A 20883-nucleotide genomic window follows, 5' to 3' on the forward strand; every position below is an offset into this window, starting at 1 on the left:
TCTAAAAGTCAATAATTAGTCTGCATTCATTCTTGAGTTATCCTTCACAATGTTCCTCATACTGCGCATAAAAACTCTGAGTAGAGCGAAGAATGTAGCCAGAAATAGCTATGGCGTTCATTAAAAGGAGCTGGCAGAGGAACAGCTGCTAACAACAAAATAAGCACATTAACAACATTCGGCAGTGTGAAATCAGAAAGTCCTGAAGAGACAGATGTCTGCCTTTAATTACAGCCACACTCATCTGCCGCAGCATTCTCACAACTTTATCAACTTCTTTGTTGTTAATTCAATAACTGCATATCTGTGTGTGGTTTAATCAAACTTATTGCCCTTCAGACTGAGGATCTGTCAGTTCAAAGTACTCATGTTGCAGGAATGTTTGGATAAACTCATAATCTGCAGACAAGTGTTCGTTTTTAACTTTGCATAAATGACAATACAACCGAATGATGAACGTAGAGAATGATGAATGTTAAAGGTCTTGAGTTTTACTGCTTAATTACATGCATAGCTGATGTCCAGAGTCCCATTGTCCTGTCAGAATATTGGCAGAACTCAGCACAATGTGTTGAATGCATCCTTCCTTACTCTCTCATTTGTTTTGTTTTTTATTATTCACCATGAAGGTTACATGACATAACCATTAATTCTATATAATTTCCCACTCTCTCATCAAACATCTTGAAACGGCTGCTGCTAGAAATATGTTATTCTGATAGAAACACACAAAAAAGCATGCAATTACTCCCAGAGGTCTCGTCCTTCCCATCCACCGCAGCTGCAGAATGAGCATTATTTACCACACGTCCGCCTTCTCTGCTGTGCTGAATAGCAAGACTACTAATAATGTCACTAACTATAATGACAGAAGAATAAAGATCTGTTCCACATTCCAGTCCTGACAGAACCTAACATGGAATCATTTCAGTGATTCCACAACATAAAGCAGAATGAAACGGAACAATGGTGGCAGTTTAACAACAAAATATTATTTGATAAAGTTACAAGTCCTCATTTATCAGGCATAATGATGAGATCAATGAACATATTCCGTAGAAAGCATTCATCATTATCCCAGTTAAAGACATTGAAGCAAATTAAAATGATTAAATTTCCTCTATGGCAGAAGGATTGACCAGTGGTGGCTCCATCAGTGTTTTGGGCTGATTCTGGCTCCAAGATGTGCATCCTTATCCTTGATTATGGTTCTGTCTCGAACCACAGTTTGACTGGCCCTTTACCTGCTGCATGTTAATTTAAGTATTATTCTTCATCGTTCTCCAGCTGAGTGGCTCTTTTTAACGTGATGTCCGTAAACGCACCTCCAGCGTGCTAGCTCAGCGGTAGATTTGATTGGACCGAGTTGTGTTGGAGGAAAATGGGAGACGACTTGGGTGACGAGTGGTGGACACACGAGGGTGATCAAGGTACGGTTAGAGCTTCTGTTTTACTGTTTTGGTGTTACAGAATCTGCTATTGAGAGTGGTCAAGTCTATTGATTTTTGTGACGTGAACTGAGGGGAAGTATGCTGGTTTGTTTATTACATGCTAGCTGTAAGCTAACATTAGCTAATCAGCTACAAACAGTGTCTGGCTTCAGATTCCAAACATTGCAGACTAATGCTGATAACTGTGCCATAACTGGTGTTTTAAATCCAAAGACGGATTTCAAATGGGCTGCACATGCGTGTGTGGCCGGCACTGTTGGCAGAGTGTAAACACGTGGGAGATTCATTAAGTTTGGGGTTTTCTTACGTGGTCTGTCATGTTTATTCTGTTCCAAAGATATCTAATTTATTACGGTTCCACATTGCATTCTTAGTCTGTTTAAAACAGGTTTTGTTGCGCCTCAGACACAGGGAGCAACAGAAATGTTTCACCCACGTGATTAATACAAAGCTAAAACTTCCCCGAGTTGGTTGTGAACGCATCTTCCACTTCCGCTGCTCACCAATAGAGGGCGCTCGACCGTCGTCGTCTGTTCAGTGGAAAAAGAAGTCTTTTTTTTTTTTTTCAAACTAATCTTAATTCGTGTGAATTCTAGTTTCCTTAAAGGTCATCTCCATGGTAATAATAATAGCACTCTTGTGCAAGCTGCTGCCTATGATGTGATATAGTACTGATGTCTACACAATATTTTTGGGTGTTACTGATGTTTATTTTCTTAATAACTGGTTGTACACAATGCAGAATTGTAAGCCCTTTTTTTAAATTTGTTTTTGAAAATGACTTTAATGTTCACTGCTAAATATGGTTGCAATTTTCTAGTGTTGCGTCAGAAACTGGGAAATCATTTACAGTTATGGGAGTGAATAAAACGAAGCGGCTTCACATAAACAGCCTGTTATTTTATATTTTTTTTATATTGTATTACCTTTTCTCTTGGCACTTTTCTCTGGGAACTGACAGCAGTTCCCAGCCATCGGCCTGTAAATATTCACTTCATTGCTGAGAGAAGTAAGCAATTCCTCATGAGTGAATCATAGACTTTGTGGAGGTTCGTGTTCTTTCTTTTTAAACACATGTGAAGTAATAATCACATGATCTTCCCTTTTCTTGAGTATGGGCTGTCCCATTTCAGGCCCTGCACTAATCTTTGCTGCAGCTAATGGCTACATGTAAGAGAACAAGATGCTTTAGTTTGTTCGTCAGTGGCGCAGCCTGTGCAGAAGCAAACAGCATCACAGTTCACCCAAAAGCATGTTCAGTGCAGAATTTATTTAAAGTTGTCCACAGATACTTGCATCAACTGGTTGCATCAAGGAAAATATATGGTATAATGTAGAACCAATGATTTACACTTTAAAGTCCAACAGTTATCAAGTGTGCGGTGTCTTTTTTGAGTTCAGACTCTCGGCTTCAGGATTTACTGCTCAACAATACAAACTATTACAGTGACATTAACGTTTGAGTTCAAATGCACAAAACAGGTCAATAATTTGAAAGGTTTTAAAGAAAAATCTCCATAAAGCAACAGTTCTTTATTAGCACCTGAACAATCCAAACCAGCAAATATTCAATTCAGTCCAAAAACCACACTGTAACATCTTCAGTGCACATTTAAAGGCCAGTTCATGTAAACTGTTCATTATCTACTAGTTAATTTATATACTCAAATTGCAAAGAAGGCCTCGAGGAGGAGCTGTTAATGTCTTGCTGTTAAATAAGGTTCAGTATGTGAGTGAATCAAAGGGTGTAGTTTATGGTGAACACAAAAGAATAATATGAATTAAACAGATGTATATGAAACAAATCACACATTTGCTCTCCACTATGTCTCAGAACAAATACAGTTATTTGACAGATATATCTTTTTAATTCAAGAATTTTACGTCCTGACTAATCCCAAACCCAGACACGCCGTATTTCTCCTCTTAAGTGACACAAACATGATTCTCTTTTATTCCCCTTCTCTGGGAATGTAATAAGGCTACGCAGTAATAACGAGAATACAATCACTTAATCACACAGAGCGTTAACTGTGATGTTGGGGGGCTGGGAGGTCGGGGAGCTGTCTGGGGATATCGTGATACTGCTGGTTATCTTACCGACACCTGTGATGTGACAGCCGTTGGCCAACACTTGGGTCCTCTGCTCGTGTCGAAGGAAATAGGGCCCGACGGGCTGAGTGATGCTGTGGGTCATGCTGTTCAGAGACTGCATGTAGGGACTGCCCAGATGGATGTGGATCTTGTTGTCCTCGGTGGTGATGATACCAGAGTCTGAGGACTTGGACTTCTGAGTCTGCCAGCTGTTGCGCCGCTCGGCGCTCTTGTGCAGCGGCGTGGCGTTGGCCGCCTCCGTTGGCTCCGGAGAACAAGTCCGGACCGTTACGATCTGAATGGGGGCGCCGTTGTGGTCGGGCGTAACGGAGCGGGACGAATGGGGGCTGGACAACTGAGCGAAAGGCGCGTCATTAAGAGGGGAAGCGGTTTGTTCTGGGCTGGACGGGCCGCTCTTCGGACTGACTGGAGACAAGGCCGAGTTCTGGATGATGGTGATTCTCTGCTTGGGCGCGGAGCTGTTGGTGGGAATGACGGCCGTGCTGGTGTACGACGCGCCCGCGTCTCCGGTGGGGCTGGTGATCTCCAGCGTGGCCGTGTTGAGCGTGTGGTGCGGCGTCAGTTTGATGTGCAGCGGCTGCCCCGGCGTGTGCGTCACCATCATCACGTCACCGTTGAGCGTTTCGTCTCTGCCAGGGGCGGCGTGGGCGCTGTACTGGCACGAGTTGTTGTTTGCACTGTTCAAGCAATTGAGGTTGTTGACCAGAGAACTTCTTCTTCTGTGGATCATTTCCACGTCTTCGTCCCTGCATTCCTCGTCGTCTCCCAGGCCAGGGTCGATGCCCTCGGGGGGCAGACCTCGCTCCTCCGTTTGCACCTCTTTGGTGGTTTGAGACGCTGAACAAAGTTGTCTGTTTGCAGCAGGCACGAGGTTCTTGAGTTGCCTGCACCTCTCCAGCTCACTCAGCAGCTCCTTCATCTCTTTGGCCAGCTCTTTGTTCTTGATCTCCTGCTGGGCCAGTTTTCTCTGCAGGCTGTGCTGATCCGTCTGAACCCTGCAGATGGACTCGTCCGTTCCTGCCAGTTTCTGCAGTTTCTCCTTCAGTGCGTTTACCTCTTTGCTCAACAGCCTGGACTTGACCTGCTCCTTCTGAAGGTGCAGGAGGAGGAGATGCTCCTGGTTGACCTCCTGCTTCTCTGCTTGATCGTACCTAGAAAGCTCCATCTTGGCCACCTCGAGCTCTGCTGTCAGAGCCTGACACCTCTTCTGCTCCTCTCTGAACCGCTTCTCCAGGGACCGAAAGTCCTCCTCCACCTTCTTGAGTTGTCCCTCCAGCAGTTCTTTGTCCTGCAGTGTTCTCCTCAGCCATTCCAGCTCCTTGGTCAATTCTTGGACTTTGTTGTCGTCTATTTGGCAGAGGTTGGAGTTCTTTGAAATGGCGTTCTCTTTTTCCTTCATATTTTCCAAAACCTGTAATCTTTTCTTCATTATTGTTATTTCACTCTGCAGCGCTCTGCTCCTCCTCTCCTCTGTTTGCAGCCGTTCTTGAAGATGACCCTTTTCCTTTGCAATCTGCTTCATCCTCTCCTCTAAATCTGCCTTGGAGCTTTCTGCAGACGGCCTCTCGTCGCTCACTTTTCCTGTCAGAAATGCCGGATTGCTCTGCTCCTTTCTTTTGCTCTCCTTCCTGTTTAGTTTTTCCTCGGCCTGCCGGAGCCTCTCTGTCATGCTCTTTCGTTCCTCCACTAAAGCTACAGTCAGTGATTTAAACTTGGCCAGATCCTGTCTAATCGTCGCCTCACTCTTTTCACACTTGCCCTGATTGGCCTCCATCTCTCTCACCCTCGCTTTTAGGGTGACGAGCTCGCTGGATAAATTCTTGTTTGCCTCTTTCTCCTGCTCTAAGCTGCTCTTCAGGACGCTGCAGTCCACTTTGCTCTTCCCTAAATCCTCCTCTATTCTGTCCATTTCGCTAATTCTGCCGTTGAGTTTATCCACCACAGCCCTCAAACTGCGGCAGCGGCTGGTCTCCTGCGCTAACCTGCGATCCAGGTCTCGACACTGATCCCACATGCGCAGCAGCTCCTCATCCTTTCCTTCTGTTTCAGCATTCCTCCTCTTCAGGATCTCCACCTCGAACGGCAGGATCGGGGCTGTCATGGCGACGTGTCTTCGGCTGAAGGTGGAAACTCTATCTGTTTTAGGACGGGAGGCAGCAGCACTGGTGTCCTCAGAAAGGCGGTCTGTAATCTCGGTTAGTTCCTTAATACAGTCGCCTTGGTCCTCCAGCAGATCCTTTAAACGCCGTTGCTCTTTTACAACCAGCAGCGCCAAAGCCTTCAGCTCGGTCAGCTCCTCCTTTAGAAACGACACTTCTTTTTCACTTTTTTTCCGCTTTATCTCGTGATATTCATTTTCCTTTGCAATCAGGAGCTCGAGTCTGTTGAGAAATGAAATCTGCGGTCAGTAACCGGTCTGTCTGACCCCAGAAACACGGCTTACCCTCTTCACCTGATATATAACACACAGGAAAATAGACACTCAATAGATCACTGCTGCTAAACACCAGTAATAGCTGTGTATGATCCAACTTTGTGCTTGTTTCTCTAATGTGCCTGCGTCTTCCAGTAGACCGTGAACTTGTCATCGTGTCGCTACATTCCCCTGTTCTCGTGCGCCTCTCGGAGCAGCGTGCGTTTATTAGGATGTTTTGTCTGTCGTGGCAGATGGTGTCTTGGCAGGTACTGTTTATTAATTAAGAAGTTTCTCTACCCTTGAGTACCCTCAAAACCACATGCAATCACCCTCCTTCTGTGCACATTAAATTCTACATTGTTGCTAAAGAAGGAGACCCCCCCCCCCCTCCAAGTTGTCCTTGAATAGCAACCGTATGCATGGAAATGGAACGTTACAGCGTCTGTGTCGTTTGAATGATGCATGTTTAAGCTCGGTGTTTGGACTTCAGAATCAGTCTCTACAAATCTAAATCGGTGTTTGTCAAAGTTTAAAGGATTGTTTTTTACATGTTGGTGCTCTCCCAGTATATGTGTAACATGTTTTTAAATGTTTGTTTTAGGTGAAGGCTGAAAATCATTTTTTTAAAAAAAAAGGAAAAAAAAAAGATGTAACTGTTGTTTCCAGTGTGAATGTTTAAGAGATTAAGTCGTTTTGAAAAATCCAAATCCCAGACAACAGAGAACACTTTAGCATGTTTTCCTGGCTGAGCTACTGCAGAAGCAGCGGCCCTGAGACAGAATGTCCATGTAAAACGTTTCTGTTTCAGAGCAAAAGCCTTCTGAAAAGCACATGGAATATTTGTTGAAAAGCCTTTTCAGTTGTTCTTACCTGCGCTCGCTTCTGGCCCTTTTAAGTCCCAGGAGAATAAGTTGTCTCTACTTTTTACCCCCTCTCTCTCTCTCCTGGAGATCCCAGTGATGTGAACATTCCATCCAGAAAACCAAACATTATGAGAAGTACGCTGCACACCGAGACACAGTCAGTGGCGCCCATTACATCATCAGCAAGTCCATATATGGTGTGTGTGTGTGTGTGTGTGTGTGTGTGTGTGTGTGTGTGTGGTGTGTGTGTGTGTGTGTGTGTGTGTGTGTGTGTACGTGTGTGTGTGTGTACGTGTGTGTGTGTGTACGTGTGTGTGTGTGTACGTGTGTGTGTGTGTACGTGTGTGTGTGTGTACGTGTGTGTGTGTGTGTGTGTGTGTGTGTGTGCGTGTGTTATTACTGGAGTTAAGCCCGTTCCAGATGAGGTCATTGTGTAACCATGCCAAAGAGGCTAATGGGAAGGACAGAGAAAGAGAAGAGTGTGTGTGTGTGTGTTACCTATTTGGGATATATTCTTTGGCTTTAACAAAAACATAACGGCTGAAATCACAGTAAACTCTTCAAAGTTGGGCTTTTTGACCCTGGCTTGGCCTGTTTTGGCCGTAGGAACACACAGTTAGTACAAGCATTGTTTTAGATGCTGTTTTCTCCTCCCACGTCCAAAGCATTGTTTCGTTTTGTTTGTTTGTTTAACCTGGTTGTTCAGCAGCCTGATTACCTGACTATGATGACAATTAGCTTGGCCTCAATTACATCCACATGTCTTTTCAGATGCTTTCTTTTCTGAGTCATTGTGTTCCTTTCTTCACCTTCTTTTACAAGAGCGAGAGTGCTCCAGGTTGGCTCGCAGATGTGCGGTAACATCCATATCGTGGCGTTATCTTCTCATCGAGACACACATGGAGGCACTACAGCTACTCGTAATTGTGGCTTTACGGCTATTTGAACTGCAGTTTATCAAAGTGTCTTGACTACACTCGGTTACATAAACTGTTGATGAGTCCTGATGAGTCCTTTCCAACCGTTTCCTCAGCACTGGCAGGCAAATGTTGAAAGTGGATCAAATTTGCACAAAAAAGATGATCATTTTACTGGTATACTTTGCAAAGGCGAGTACTCTGGTTTCAACAACATGGCAGGTACGAGGCGTTTGTTCCACGAGTTTTTAAAGGTGCGTACGAGGAAGTTGAGACTCTCTTTTTAGCATTTATTTATCAGTGATTTAGTAATGTCAATATTTGCTTAAAGGTATATTGAGGGAAATGGTGCATGTCAGTAAAAAGTCACATCGCAAAACCCAGAGAACTCTTAAAGGTGTTTTTTTTTTTAGGCCCCGTGAACAGAAAGTTGGAGTTGCTTGCAAACTTTTGGCCTGTAGGGTGAATGATGGTGAATAGAGTGTTGAAAGTAATATTTTGACCAGGTCAATAATAATGTTGCTCAGCCTTTGCCAGAAAAACAAACACTGCATCATCTTGTTCCATATACCGTATTTTCTGGACTATATGTCGCACTAGCCAGAAAATGTATAATAAAGAAGAAAAATAGATATATAAGTCGCACTGGACTATAAGCCGCATTTTGAGGGAAAATTTATTTGATAAAATCCGAGACCAAGAACATACATTTTATCTTGAAAGGCAATTAGCATGGATTAGCAATAGGGTTACGGTATGCTAACGTAACAAATTCAGCTACATGACCCACAACGAACTGAGTACGTGTCTGCTTTGTTAACGTAACATATTAACAGTTATTCAGATAACTATAGCATAAAGAACATCCGAGCAAGTTTACCAATCAATCAAGTCTAACTCCATAGACGAAGCACCGCTTCTTCTTCTGCGTCGCTAGAGGAACTTGTTCCTCAGTACACACGCTTAGAGCGCCCTCTTGTGGTTGTCAGTGTGAAAATAACGAACATGTGAAATTCTGTAATGTATTTATTTAAGTCACTCCGGAGTACAAGTCGCACCCCCTGACAAACTATGAAAAAAAGTGCAACTTATAGTCTGGAAAATACGGTAATGTATATTTACTAGTGTAATTTGTCTTGTGTCTGTTTTATCTCGAGTTTAAACCTTTATTTGTCGCATATGTTTTATGTCCAGTTTGTTTTTAAACGCGATGTTTGTTCTTTAAATATGGAAAATCGCTAAATACGCCTCCATTAAATATAATGTATATTATTTCAGGCAGGATTCCGCCATTGATCTTAAAGGGAAAAAATTCTTGTGTGGCTTAGCCAAGCAAATCCATCCCATTCCCAGTTTGAGTCGTCTTGTGCGTGATGGTTGCTGCCAGCCCCACTGGACAGGGAAAAAAGGAAGCAAAAACCCGTTTTAAATCATGCTGTCATAGCTGAAGTCAGACGCACCTCATTTTTACATAGTGCCACGCTGATGTAATCAGCTCTTTACATGCAACAGCGATCATCGGATGACACAAAGCGCTCTGTGCCACGACTGGAATGAACTCTATAGTCCGCGGCTGGAACACATCATCTGCTTTGCACATGGGTCGTTCTGGAGCTCTTTAATTAACGTCAAAGGCAGATCGGCGCTGGTCATCAGCCAGGGCGATGGCGTGTTTTGGCTCAGAGCTCATGTTCGACTGCAGAAGTCCTGTGATAACGGTCACATTATCCTCTGGTGCTATCGCCATTAAAGTTCACATCTTGGTTTGTGCCTGTGGCCTTTTTTACATTCTAATTCTGTTGATTGAGCAGAACCGAACCTCCTGCGGGTCCTGTCTTTAGCGTCAGATTAGTAAAAGGTTTTCATTGTGGAACAGAGCCGTAGACAGCTCGTCTCCTCCCAAGCCCACACGCTTGGTACCGTTCCAGTTTCTTCACAGCTGGATTACAGAACGGAGTCAAATCCCGCTTGAACCAAGACAGCCAGGACCTTCAGCATGAGAAACCCACCCTGGGCCTCAAATTGCAGAGGAGAACCAGTGACCATCTTCATGTCGGACGATTTGGGAAGCAAATCTCTCTGCCCACTAGCAAACCCGCAGTACAATCCTTCAGGGGAATTCTTCTTCTGCTCGTTTATATGGTTCAGTTGGGCTCAGATTTAGACTTCCTATATAATTTCCTATGAATGGGTCTTTTTGAGTTCTAAAGGGATGCCAGGCTGTCCGCAGGGATTAACTGAGTCCAGGATGAGACGGAGCGAGCCTGAGTCGAGCTGTAGGAAAGGGTTTGGTCTAACATTCAGACAGGAGGAGGTTAAAATAGACCTGCACAAGTGTACACCCCAATCTTGGCTTCTTCCACTATAGTGGGTAATATGATATTATCATTTGGAAGTTATGTGAACCTCAAGGGTTTGGTGGACAAACCTCTGTGTGTCCTGCTCCAGCAGAGTGTTGAGGCTTCTGCCCTGGTGGAGAAGGGCCTGCTCGCTCTCTGGGCCCTCCCGCTCATCCAGGGTCCCCCTGAGTGTGTGGGAGACCTCTAAGAGCTGGTCCAACACCCGCAAGGAGCAGCGCTTTTGGGTCTCCAACATATGTTTGAACTGAGAGGAGGAAGAACAGCTGTGATGACGGCAGTGTAGCTTTACAGTGCCAAAGAATCTGCATAGAATACGTTTGGTTTATGGAGTCTCAGTGTAAGTGATGGTGATTGTTAGGAATCAATAGTTAGAAAAGCTCCCCTGATTCTCTTCCAACATTTTATTTTGATCTGATTTAGCATATTTGTGTGTGGCCTTGGTTCCTGGCTAAATTACAAGCTTCAGGATGAACTTCCTTTTTTCACCCCCGCTGGAAAGAAAAGTGCTGGCGTCCCTTGGAAGCACAGACCTTCAGTAATTAGCATTAGCGATAAACCTGGCCACGTGCTAAATCCATGGAATAATGAACGCGCTCGTGTAGCACCTCCAGTACGAAGTGACATTTTTGTGACGAGCTGCTCGTGTCAGACAGTAACACACTCAGCTCATTACGTTTCATTAGCAGCACCATATGGTGTCTAATTGTCTCACCGTAAGGCCTTAGTACCTCAGCAGTTGGGTTTTTGTACACATTCTCCAGGTGGAACGTCTGAGCCCGCAGGGAGTCTCTCCGCAGGGCTCGGAGCACATTCTCCGGTCCGCTGAAGCCATATTGAGCCGCCAGTCGAGCAGAATCGGTCCTCTCCGACTCCAGCACGGCGATGACCTCATCTCTGGCCTAGCATGATAAACACTTCAGTATAATCTCATCTTTAATCTCAGCGTAATGGACCAGTTGGAGCCAGTTTTGGGATCTAATGTATATTCAGGATGGGAACAAATCATCCTACCTGGAGTTCTCCCTCCAGAATACTGAGCAGGAACAATAAGTCATCGCGGGACAGGTCTCCTCTCCTGCGTTCCCTTCCACCCTTCTCCTTCCTGACTCGCATCATGTGCTTTGGCAGCCAGATAAGGTGTAAAGGAAACTTTCAGGGTTTTTTTTGTTTTTTTTTTGCTGTTGGACAGCTTCAGCGTCACCTGAAAAGAAACCAAGGCAGCAAAGCTCGTTCTGCTGTGTGCATGTGGATCTTAGTGTTTCATAAGTGGCTGGCTAATGAAGATTACATAAACCTTTGTCTTGACTTATCCGATGCCAAAAGGCTCCCTGTCCTAAGTGTTCCTGATGGGAGCGGACAGGCCTACAGCTGGCATTCCTGTGCTCAGCTTATGTCATCTCCTTCTGAGCCTGAGCCATCAGGACGACAGGAAGATTAAAGTTAGCTGGAACGCTCCACTGATTACTGACAGCATGATGGAGATGCATGTAGAGCCCGTTTCCCTGTCAAACTGTTCTCATACTGGGAGAGTGGAAAGAAGAAGGTTTATATTAGTGAGTGATGACGTAATGCCTCTGCTCCTCGGTTCTGCCTCTCCAGCTCAACCTGGCACACTCCACTCGCACGGAACACCCATTTCAGCCACTTTTTTCCTCATTTGGTGAGATAAATAACTCAAAACACTTGGACATATATAGTTTTGAATATATGTATTTTTTTTAGTTTTTGTCCTCATGGAAATGATTTATCTTCTGTTTGCATCACATCTTCCTTGACTTTTTTTCTGATCCATTTTACAGTTTGTGCACTCACTCTAATCTCGGCCAATCTCAACCCAACCGAGGGACAGTTAAAAATATGGGAACCCTGTCGTAAGTGAGAAATGATGATTGGATTTTCGACGCCTCAGCCTCACGGTCGCACCTCTATATGTTCCCTGAAAGCAGCTGCCGGGCCCTGAGGGTGGACCTGGACCCCGCACGTGTCCGAACACATGTGTTGAGTTACAGCACACGGCATCGCAGCTTTCTAGCATTGATGTATCGGAGGATAAAGCAGCAATAACCCCCCCGTCAGTGTTCCCAGAGCCACAGACATGGAGGTCTGTCTGGGAGCAGGGGAGTGAGACGTTCTGCTGTGGTTCTGGAGCTCTCTGTGGCAGAGCAGGGGAGAGCGGCACCTGCTGCAGCAGCCCGGGCGCTGTCGGTTTAAGGAGGGCATGTAAAGAGCCCTCACCTGTGTCTGACGGGGAGAGGCATCCAGCTGTGCTCCTGCAGCTGTCTCATCCTGGCCCACTGAATTAACAAAACGATCGCGTTGAATGCACGTGAACCACGGTGCTAACAACAGAAGCTCTCTGGCAACATCATTGATGGCACCTAAATATCCTAATGTTCAGGTCTGAGTTAGAAGTGGTCCGGAGGTTAGCTTGAGGTGCATCGTACTGTCTCAGGACAGTGTGCAGGATATCTATAGTAAAAGTATGTAAAGACAGGAAGCTGCATGTGAATACTCGTGCAAAAACAGCTGTCTAGTCTTACAATGCAAAGATCCACTTTCTGTACAGACGGCAGATCTTGAAATGACTCCCGGATGTTCTGATTAAGATGCAATAGTTCCCCTAACGGACGTCTTTGGCAGAATTTCCTCCTCATTAATTTTTCTTTATTATCATCGGTCGGCTAAATGTGGTCCAGTAAATCAAATAACAATAATTGTGTACAATTGCAGGGAAAATAGCATTTTATGAACAGTAATATAATAAAATCTGGCCTACATTGTTTAGTTCTGAGATAAGTTTGGCCAGAATGTTCACCTCTGTTGAGCAAGCTCGTGGAATAGTGTTTCCCGCTGAGGTGGTTTCGTATTGTGCTCTGTGGAAGAGCCTGTTGTTCCTACACAGGCACATTAACACTCCCCAATCACTCGAATACGAGATTCCATTCGCATTGTGTCAGGATCTTGCATTGGTGACTCATATGGAAGGAGGAAAACACTGCACATATTCGTACAAAGGTAATTAGAGAGACGTGACATGTTGGTTTCTGCAGAAGAAGAATGGGAACCAGTGAGGTTCAGGGCTGAAAACAGAGGTTGGAGCTGTAACTATAAAAGGTGTTGTGTTGAAGCGTTGTAGCTGTAAGCTAGCTTGGCAGCCGACTCCACGGACCCCCGGTATTGGATTCTTCTGACGTGACGTGCTGCTCTTTCCCAGCTCGGCCAACTGCAGATGCTGACAGTAATTACATTTATTTTCTCCACCTTATTACACAGTCTGGCCCGTGTTAGATGGAAAACACACTTCCATTGTTTGCATTGTTCCATTGCAGGAACGATGTTCTTGTCTATAATTAATCGTAGTAATATCAGTCAGTCAATACTCTGGAATCACAATATGCTGTATCCTGACTAGAGTATTTCTATTTTATTTAGGCTAGTTCTTATTTAGCTGGGGGTTGAAAACAGAGACTACTGTTTTTGTTTTGTTTGAGAGCCTTTTTCGAGGTCGACACATCTGATATTCATCATGTGGGTCTATTTTAGAGGAATGTACCAGGTAACTGCTGCGGTGAATTATTTATGAAAGAATAAAAATGTGTTTTCGTGTCAGTTCAAACATTTAATGGCAGCGTTATGGCGAGTTGTGCACTAACCGTGAACCTGGACTTACATCGGTGATCTGGTTGGCTGAAATCAAAGCTCATGCGCTGCTAAACATCTGGATGTCTTTAGGTAATTACTGTGCACCTTTTTATTGGCTGTGAGGGGGAGAACACAGTAAGAAGTCGATGGTTTGGGGCGTGCATTGTTTTAGAGCAAAGAACTAAATCTACTGATCAGAGGTCACATGTGTGCGAGCGTGCATGTGCGTGTGCACGTGTAGTTAACCACGCCTCTTACAGGAGGGTTCCAGAATCTTCTGCTCTGTGGTGCTCAGTATTGCCGCTGCACCCTTCGGTGTGTCTCCTCCTCCCCCTGTTGGTGATCGTCCTGTCCTACAATTCTAATAATCAATGTCAGTTCTTTAATGGGAACGACCCTTTTTTAACAATGTGCACTATTTTTAAAAGAAAGATGACTAAGATTCCCAAAACCAACAAGAAGTCCAGTTAAAACGGTGATTTCAGGGTTCTGAAGATTGAGCAGCTACGTTTTTGGTGCTGTGATTACTTGTGAAAACTGGCAGTTATGAATCACTTTTAAAAGAAAACAAAAGTGCCGGTAAACTAGAAAAGCAGCGTTAACCATTTCCTGGAGCCACTGATCTTCATTACCTCCACTCAGCACCATCGACTCTCTTTAAATCCGGTCACTCCTATTGATCCGCCATTAAAAATGACTCCGCAGGCTAATTTCCCAGCAGTTGTGGCCACTGATGTTCATTGATCGACTGTTATCTGAGCCTGCTGACCTGTGTGCATCTTCAGGGATCCTTTGTTCTCCCCCCAGCGATGGCTGGAGTACAGAAGATGTGCTGATGTTCTTTTAGCCCGTCAGCGGCTGCAGGTAGCAGGCGGCCCAGAGAAAGACAGATTCACGTCCTCATTGTTGAGTTCTTTACACAATAACGTCTCTGCACATGCATCAAACAGCTGTTTGTCTTATTGGGAGGAATAAGAAAAATCCCTTTGAACACAAATTAAAGATTCTTAAACTGCCATAATGATTAGATCTGATTGATTTTTGTTATAATGTAAAGGTAAACAGGAAGTAAATCAAAGGACACTGACCATTTCCCTCTCCTTCCTCTATTTGGGTTTCATTCTAAAGACAAACTTTATCACTCTAATAGCCATTCACCAGTCAGAAAGTCATGTATGGTGACATTGCTGTATCGATACTAACAGCCTCTTTGATGTTAATTTACACTTGAAATACCCAGAATTCATCAGAATTTTAAAAAGTCACTGAAAATTCTTGTGATTAAATTGAAATAGTTGAAACAGTGATTCCGACAGTGACGGTTACTTTTACAGTTTGAGTGATTTAATGATAAAACCACTTACCTCCCGATCTGCGGCCCCCTTCACTGAGAATATATTAGTCTATATGTCCAATAATCCGCTCCACCGCTGCCCTCCGGTCCTCCTGCATCACCACCTTCCTCCAGCATGGCCGAGGGGAGGGTACCAGATGGTAGTGAGAGTCATCAGCAGTGGGGGTGCTCCGTCATCGGACCGTGACCACGAGGACGGTGGTCTTAAAAAGGGGTGTGGTTACCACTCTGCGTCTCACTTGTCACAGAACCAAGCAGCTTGTTGCAGTCGGACAGGTTTTTGTCTTTAAAGCTATGAAGGGGTTTAAAATCAGCGCTATATGGGACGTGTTGTTACCACAAACTGTTCTGCAGGAGTCAGGAAAGTCAGGAAATATCTCCCCATTTATTTTTCAGACACCCCAGAGGAAGATGTGACAGAGGACCAAACAGACCAAGCCAGCAAAGCAGCAAAGAGGAAGAGGCCAGCAGAGAAAAGAGCGACAAAGAAGAAAAAGGGCGAGCAGGTGTCTGAACATTATCGCCCGTCTGATGTGTTGAATGAACAAGTCAGCATTTTTCCCCTTTATGGATTTAATATAGACGCGTGTCGTTGCTTTGATCTGAAAATATTCCACAACTGGGCAGAAATGTGAACCGATGATGATAGTGTCCATGTAGGCTCTCGCTCATCCAGGTCGTGGTTATTCAAGGCTGATCTCCGTGAACGACTGGACTTGTTTAAGGTTCTTGGAGACGTCTTGCCTCAGCAGTTCTGAAATGGCTGCAGCTCGAGCTCCTGTAGCATGCTAATGATCTGGGTGGTCAGTTGAGAGTTGTTAGCAGCGTTGTCGACCTAGTTTTCTCTTCCCCTTTGTCTACAGGGTCGCGTGGTGGTGAGTCACCTGATCCTGTGTGAAGGTGTGAATGTTTGGGGGGTCGACGGATGACAGGAGCGTAGAACTGTTATCATTAGGTGATAGGAAATGTGTCAGTCCACCATCTCTGTTCACAAACTCAGCTGTGCTCAGAAGAGTCCTGTTTCCTTGATTAGGGAAATTCAATAACTCGGATTGTTTAACGTAGCTCCTTCGTGTCCTGTTCAGAGTTTTCAAATCCATCATTTTTACACGTTTGATTTGTGTTTTGTTTTTCCAGAAGGGAGTTGTTGCTGAGGAAAAGGAGGCTGAAGGTGAAAAATCAAATAAACCCAAGAGAAAGAGAAAGGCGAGTATAGCGACCTCTGCTGTTCGAATGAGGGATCGCAGTAAAGACTTTCCTGTTGAACAATATAGAAGATAATTAAAAATATTGAGAATTGAAGTGGGAACTGTTAACATGTTACATTGTTGACCAGTGGGCCGTAATGGTTCACCAGTGGTGCCCCGATGTTGCTGTTCTGAGTGTTACTGTCGCTTTTGTTGTATTAGAAGAAAAAGACCATCACAGATGTCTTGGCCTCTTCCAAACCAAAAGCCGGTTCTCCAGCTGACCTGCAGAACCTGGTTACGCAGTACTTCTCAGACAAGCGCTCTGTGATCGAGCAGGAAGACCTCAGATTGTCGGGTGAGTCACTGGATGATTTTAACGCCCATGTTTCATCACAGCGCGCAGATCTGCTGCTTGTCTAAGCAACTCGTGTCTGAACATTCCAGACTCCTGCTTCCTGTCCTGCAACGATCTGACACACACCCTCTCCTCCTATCTGAAACAGGGTGAGCAGAGTTCTCATCTCGCCCTTCCTCCTGTTTTTTTTGTTTTGTTTTTTTAACTTTTAAACCTTGTTTTCTTCTCTCTCGTTGTTGCTAGTTTGCCCCAAATGGGCAAAAATCCAAAAGAATCACACGGAAAAGAGTTCTGTGGTTCTCCTGATCGTCTGCAGCTCTGCCCTCCGAGCCATCGAACTCATCAAGTGGGTGAAACACTGCCAATGTTGGTGGACATCTTAGCTACATTTACACGTCTATTGGACTTTCTTCTGCTCTGTGTCCACGCAGACAGCTGACAACCTTCAAGGGTGCAGCAAAAACAATCAAACTCTTCGCTAAACACATCAAGGTAGAGTTGGACGTGACTGGAGCTGCGCAGAGCTCGTGCAGGATAACTCATTCTTTATTCTTACGTTTGTGTAGATAGAGGAGCAGGTGAAGCTGCTGCAGAAGGGCGTCACACACATCGGAGTTGGGACACCTGGGAGGGTTAGCGCTCTCATAGAGAATGGTAATACACACACTCGCACTACGGTCGCCAAGTGTGTGAAGTTTGACTCTAACGTGAGCCTGATTATTTCCATCCAGACGGTTTGAACTTGAAGTCACTGAGATACTTGGTTTTGGACTGGAACTGGAGGGACCAGAAGCTCAGAAGGATGGTGGACATTCCTGAGGTGAGACAGTGCCCCCTACCGGACTGATACGTAAACACAGCCTTTTACTTTTTTATTGTAGATTTTTTTAGTTTAAATGTACAGTGTCGGTGTGAAACAGAATCTAACAGCTCACAAATGCTGAATGGGTGTAGTATTTAAAGAAGTAGCTAGTATATTTTAAATAATGTGTGTTTCTAGATGTTTTGGCTGACTTGATGGTGGGTGTAGCCATAATCTCTATCTTTACATATCAGGCCACAATTGTTCACACATGTGTCTGTTTCAGATCAAACTGGACTTTATGAAGATGATGGAAAGTGGTATTTTGAAAGGTAGCAAGGAAGATGTGATCAAAATTGGACTATTTTAAGTGCACGCCATAAGGGCCCTGATGTTATTTACGGTGTGGGGCCACATCCTGTGCTTGTGCTGTTTATTATCTGCACAGTAATGTGACGGTTTTTAGAGGCTTTGTGTAAAAAGTGTTGTCATTTGTTCTGTTTTGTAAGCCTGCTGTGATGGACTGAATAAATGGACACCAAATGAAACTGGCCTTCTTCTTTGTTTACTCTGACCTCGGGGAGTCATTCCTACCTGTGAGTTTATGAGTTTACTTCCCCACTAGGAAGTCCCATTTATTAGAACATCCTTTTAAAAGCACTTTAAAGCAACATAAATGGAGAGACGGTGGGATATGATGTATCCCTTGCTGGCAAACACAAACACAGAATAAAAACCCTGCATTGCTTTGGTGTGAGTTGGCAGAAAACTATTTTTCTTATGGGAAATAATTAAACCTGATCACCATGGGAGGAAAAAAGAAAACAGACAGCGGCAGTTTATGGTTAATAAGTAACAGGCGGCAATCATCTCCCCCACCCTGCAAAGCCTGCTGGGATATCCTCTTGGCAAGCAGAACGACAGAGCAGCGCGTGAGATATAGCCGGAATAAAGAACAGCACTCGAAGATCGAGGAGAGACTTCGTAGTTTGTTTTTTTTAATCTGCTCAAGTTCATGTTGCCTTGCTTATAAAGGGCCCTGTGATGAATCCAGTAAAGGAGGAGCCCTTTTCCCGGAGGCCCGACAACTCTGCCTTCAAACAGCAGAGGCTACCTGCCTGGACTCCCATGCTAACGGCTCGCTCTGTGCTGCCTTTCCTCTACTTCACGGGTCTGATATGTTTGCTGCTGGGGATATGGCTGATCCTCACTGTGCAGACCATACAGGAAATAAAGGTGAGTGCTCTTCCTTGTTTCAAAGTTTACTGTTAAATATTTCAGATATTTTTAAACTCATTAGTGATAACAGTAAGTACAGAGAGTGTGTAGGAGGAAGGATGGCAATAAAAAGCAGGAGTGTCTGAGCAAAGATAAAAGGTTACGATCTGAACAGGAAAGGCTTCTCCACCATTTTTGCCCACTAATGAGTTTTCTGCTGCCTCCTCAGCTGGACTACACAGAGGCAGGGACGTGTGACAAATGTTTTGCTAAGCGTAAAGATGTGAGCCTTGCTGGAGAATCCTGCAGCTGCACCGTCACGTTTGCTATCGAGAAGATGTTTAAGGTAAGGTGGCGCTTTGGCCAGCGCGCTAACAAACGGCTAATCCTCTACAAAACACAAACAAGCCTAGTTTCTGTGGCTGTCACTCCAGGGAGACGTTTTCGTGTACTATGGCCTCAAAAACTTCCACCAGAACCTCCGCAGATACATGGACTCCAGAGACGACACGCAAACGGCGGGCAGAAAGAGAAATTTAAAGGTAGCTCCCACAAACCATATTCATTTACTGTATATACTATTAAGTGCACCGCAGACACTACTTTGGCCTTTATAGCCTGATTTTGACTAAAATAACACAAAAAAGATTGGCTCAACACACACAGTTGTTGAGTTTAGACTAGAGAGGATATTGAAATCAAATCCAACCCTCCGTCATCATGAAATATCCCTCATGTTAACACAGAACCCCAGCTCATACTGCAAACCCTTCGTAAGGGACCAAAATGGATCTCCCATCGCCCCCTGTGGTGCTGTGGCCAACAGTATCTTCAATGGTAAAGGCATTGCCCACTCGCACACCCCCACCCCCATCACTGGAGACTTCATCCCGTCTCTTTTCCCAGATTCCTTCAGTCTGACCCATTATGGCTCCAGGGGGCCGGTCCCAGTCACACTGCTGCGCAGGGGCATCGCCTGGTACACGGATAAAAACATCAAGTATCGCAACCCAAACACGGAAAACATGACACTGGCTCAAGCATTCAACGGTATTCTTTTAGTCACTTAGATGTTTCTGCTTTTGAGGTCGATGCCTTGCTCAGTAGTTCCTCTCCAACACTCAGGGACGGTCCAGCCGCTGTACTGGCAGAGGCCCGTCTACGAGTTCGACGCGGATCCCTCCAACAACGGTTTCATCAATGAAGATCTGATCGTCTGGATGAGAGAGGCCGCTTTCCCCAACTTTAAGAAGCTCTACGGAGTTTTACACCGTTCCAGGAACCCTTTTAAGAATGGCCTGCCGGTGGGGAACTACTCCATCCACATAAACTACAGTATCCTTTGGCTGGGGTGTGTTTTCGTGGCTGAGCTGCGTGTGTGGCACCGCGTGCGCTTGTTTCCCGTCCTGTCGGCTGTTAAAACACAAATATACCAACAGGAACTATTTTAAGACCTCAGCCTGACTCGTTTTCCGCTGAGCTCCTCTTTGATGGCCTTTTTTGTCAGCCTTGACCTCTGCCTTTCCAGACTTCCCCGTACAGCCCTTCCAAGGCAGAAAGGAAGTGGTGCTGACCACGCTGACCTGGTTCGGAGGTCCAAACTACTTCCTGCCCATCGCGTACCTCGTAACCGGCAGCGTCGTCCTGCTGATGGCCGTCGCTCTCACCGCCATCTGGTGGAAGTTTGGGAAGAATGGGAAGAACATGGAAGGGTGAAAGGGGCGTAGTGGAATTATGAAACAATGACAAATAGTGCAAGAGCACAGTAATGTGGTTAGAGAGCGGTGAGGGTGAGCTGGCCCTCCCACTTTTGACCGGGATTTAATCTGATGACCTTTTGTTCTTGTTTTAAAATACTGTTTCTATTTATTGTAATTAGGAACGTTTTATATTTTCAGCCACCTCGTTTTTAATCGTCCTCGCACGTCAGACAAACCACCAATGACATCAGGAAGGATGAGCGGAGGTGTTTGACTAATGCAGACAAATGTAGCTTTTAGCGTTTCATTCGCTTTGACGTGTGAGTAAAGCTTAGCGGAAATGTCAACGACTCATTTATTATAAATGTCAGTTTAATATGTGAAACACTGCTGTAATCCTGAATAAAGACTTTGCAGCGGTACCAACCGCTCCCACACTGTAGCTAATTAGCCTGCTAACATTTGTGTTCACTTCATTTCAACGCCATAAAAGCCATTAA

The 20883-nt window shown here is 44.8% G+C and overlaps 3 protein-coding genes across 4 annotated transcripts; 2 read left to right on the plus strand and 1 right to left on the minus strand.

Annotated features, from left to right (window-relative positions):
- The first annotated feature begins 1295 nt into the window (after nucleotides 1-1295).
- On the plus strand, nucleotides 1296-18013 carry cmss1 (cms1 ribosomal small subunit homolog). Of its 2 annotated transcripts, none has more exons than XM_057046608.1 (10): nucleotides 1296-1430; nucleotides 15515-15624; nucleotides 16256-16324; nucleotides 16528-16663; nucleotides 16753-16812; nucleotides 16907-17009; nucleotides 17095-17155; nucleotides 17230-17317; nucleotides 17395-17483; nucleotides 17752-18013. In XM_057046608.1, exons 1-10 carry the CDS (start codon nucleotides 1382-1384, stop codon nucleotides 17833-17835), a joined length of 849 nt encoding a protein of 282 aa, XP_056902588.1. In that variant the 5' UTR covers nucleotides 1296-1381; the 3' UTR covers nucleotides 17836-18013. The 2 variants fall into 2 exon arrangements, with proteins under 2 accessions (XP_056902588.1, XP_056902515.1); XM_057046535.1 differs by lacking the exon at nucleotides 1296-1430 and adding an exon at nucleotides 15241-15394.
- On the minus strand, nucleotides 2702-11370 carry LOC130532282 (filamin A-interacting protein 1-like). The gene is made up of 4 exons (XM_057044860.1): nucleotides 11134-11370; nucleotides 10851-11021; nucleotides 10191-10366; nucleotides 2702-5947 (listed from the first exon to the last, which is right to left on the minus strand). Exons 1-4 carry the CDS (start codon nucleotides 11236-11238, stop codon nucleotides 3463-3465), a joined length of 2937 nt encoding a protein of 978 aa, XP_056900840.1. The 5' UTR covers nucleotides 11239-11370; the 3' UTR covers nucleotides 2702-3462.
- A 345-nt stretch (nucleotides 18014-18358) lies between the features above and the next one.
- tmem30c (transmembrane protein 30C) lies at nucleotides 18359-20825 on the plus strand. Its single transcript, XM_057046726.1, has 7 exons — nucleotides 18359-18701; nucleotides 18913-19029; nucleotides 19118-19225; nucleotides 19430-19520; nucleotides 19590-19733; nucleotides 19809-20018; nucleotides 20212-20825. The coding sequence occupies exons 1-7, from the start codon at nucleotides 18510-18512 to the stop codon at nucleotides 20397-20399; spliced, it is 1050 nt and encodes a 349-aa protein (XP_056902706.1). The 5' UTR covers nucleotides 18359-18509; the 3' UTR covers nucleotides 20400-20825.
- The last annotated feature ends 58 nt before the right edge of the window (nucleotides 20826-20883 follow it).

The sequence above is a fragment of the Takifugu flavidus genome, chromosome 1, assembly GCF_003711565.1.
Source record: "Takifugu flavidus isolate HTHZ2018 chromosome 1, ASM371156v2, whole genome shotgun sequence".
Taxonomy (NCBI): Eukaryota; Metazoa; Chordata; class Actinopteri; order Tetraodontiformes; family Tetraodontidae; genus Takifugu; species Takifugu flavidus.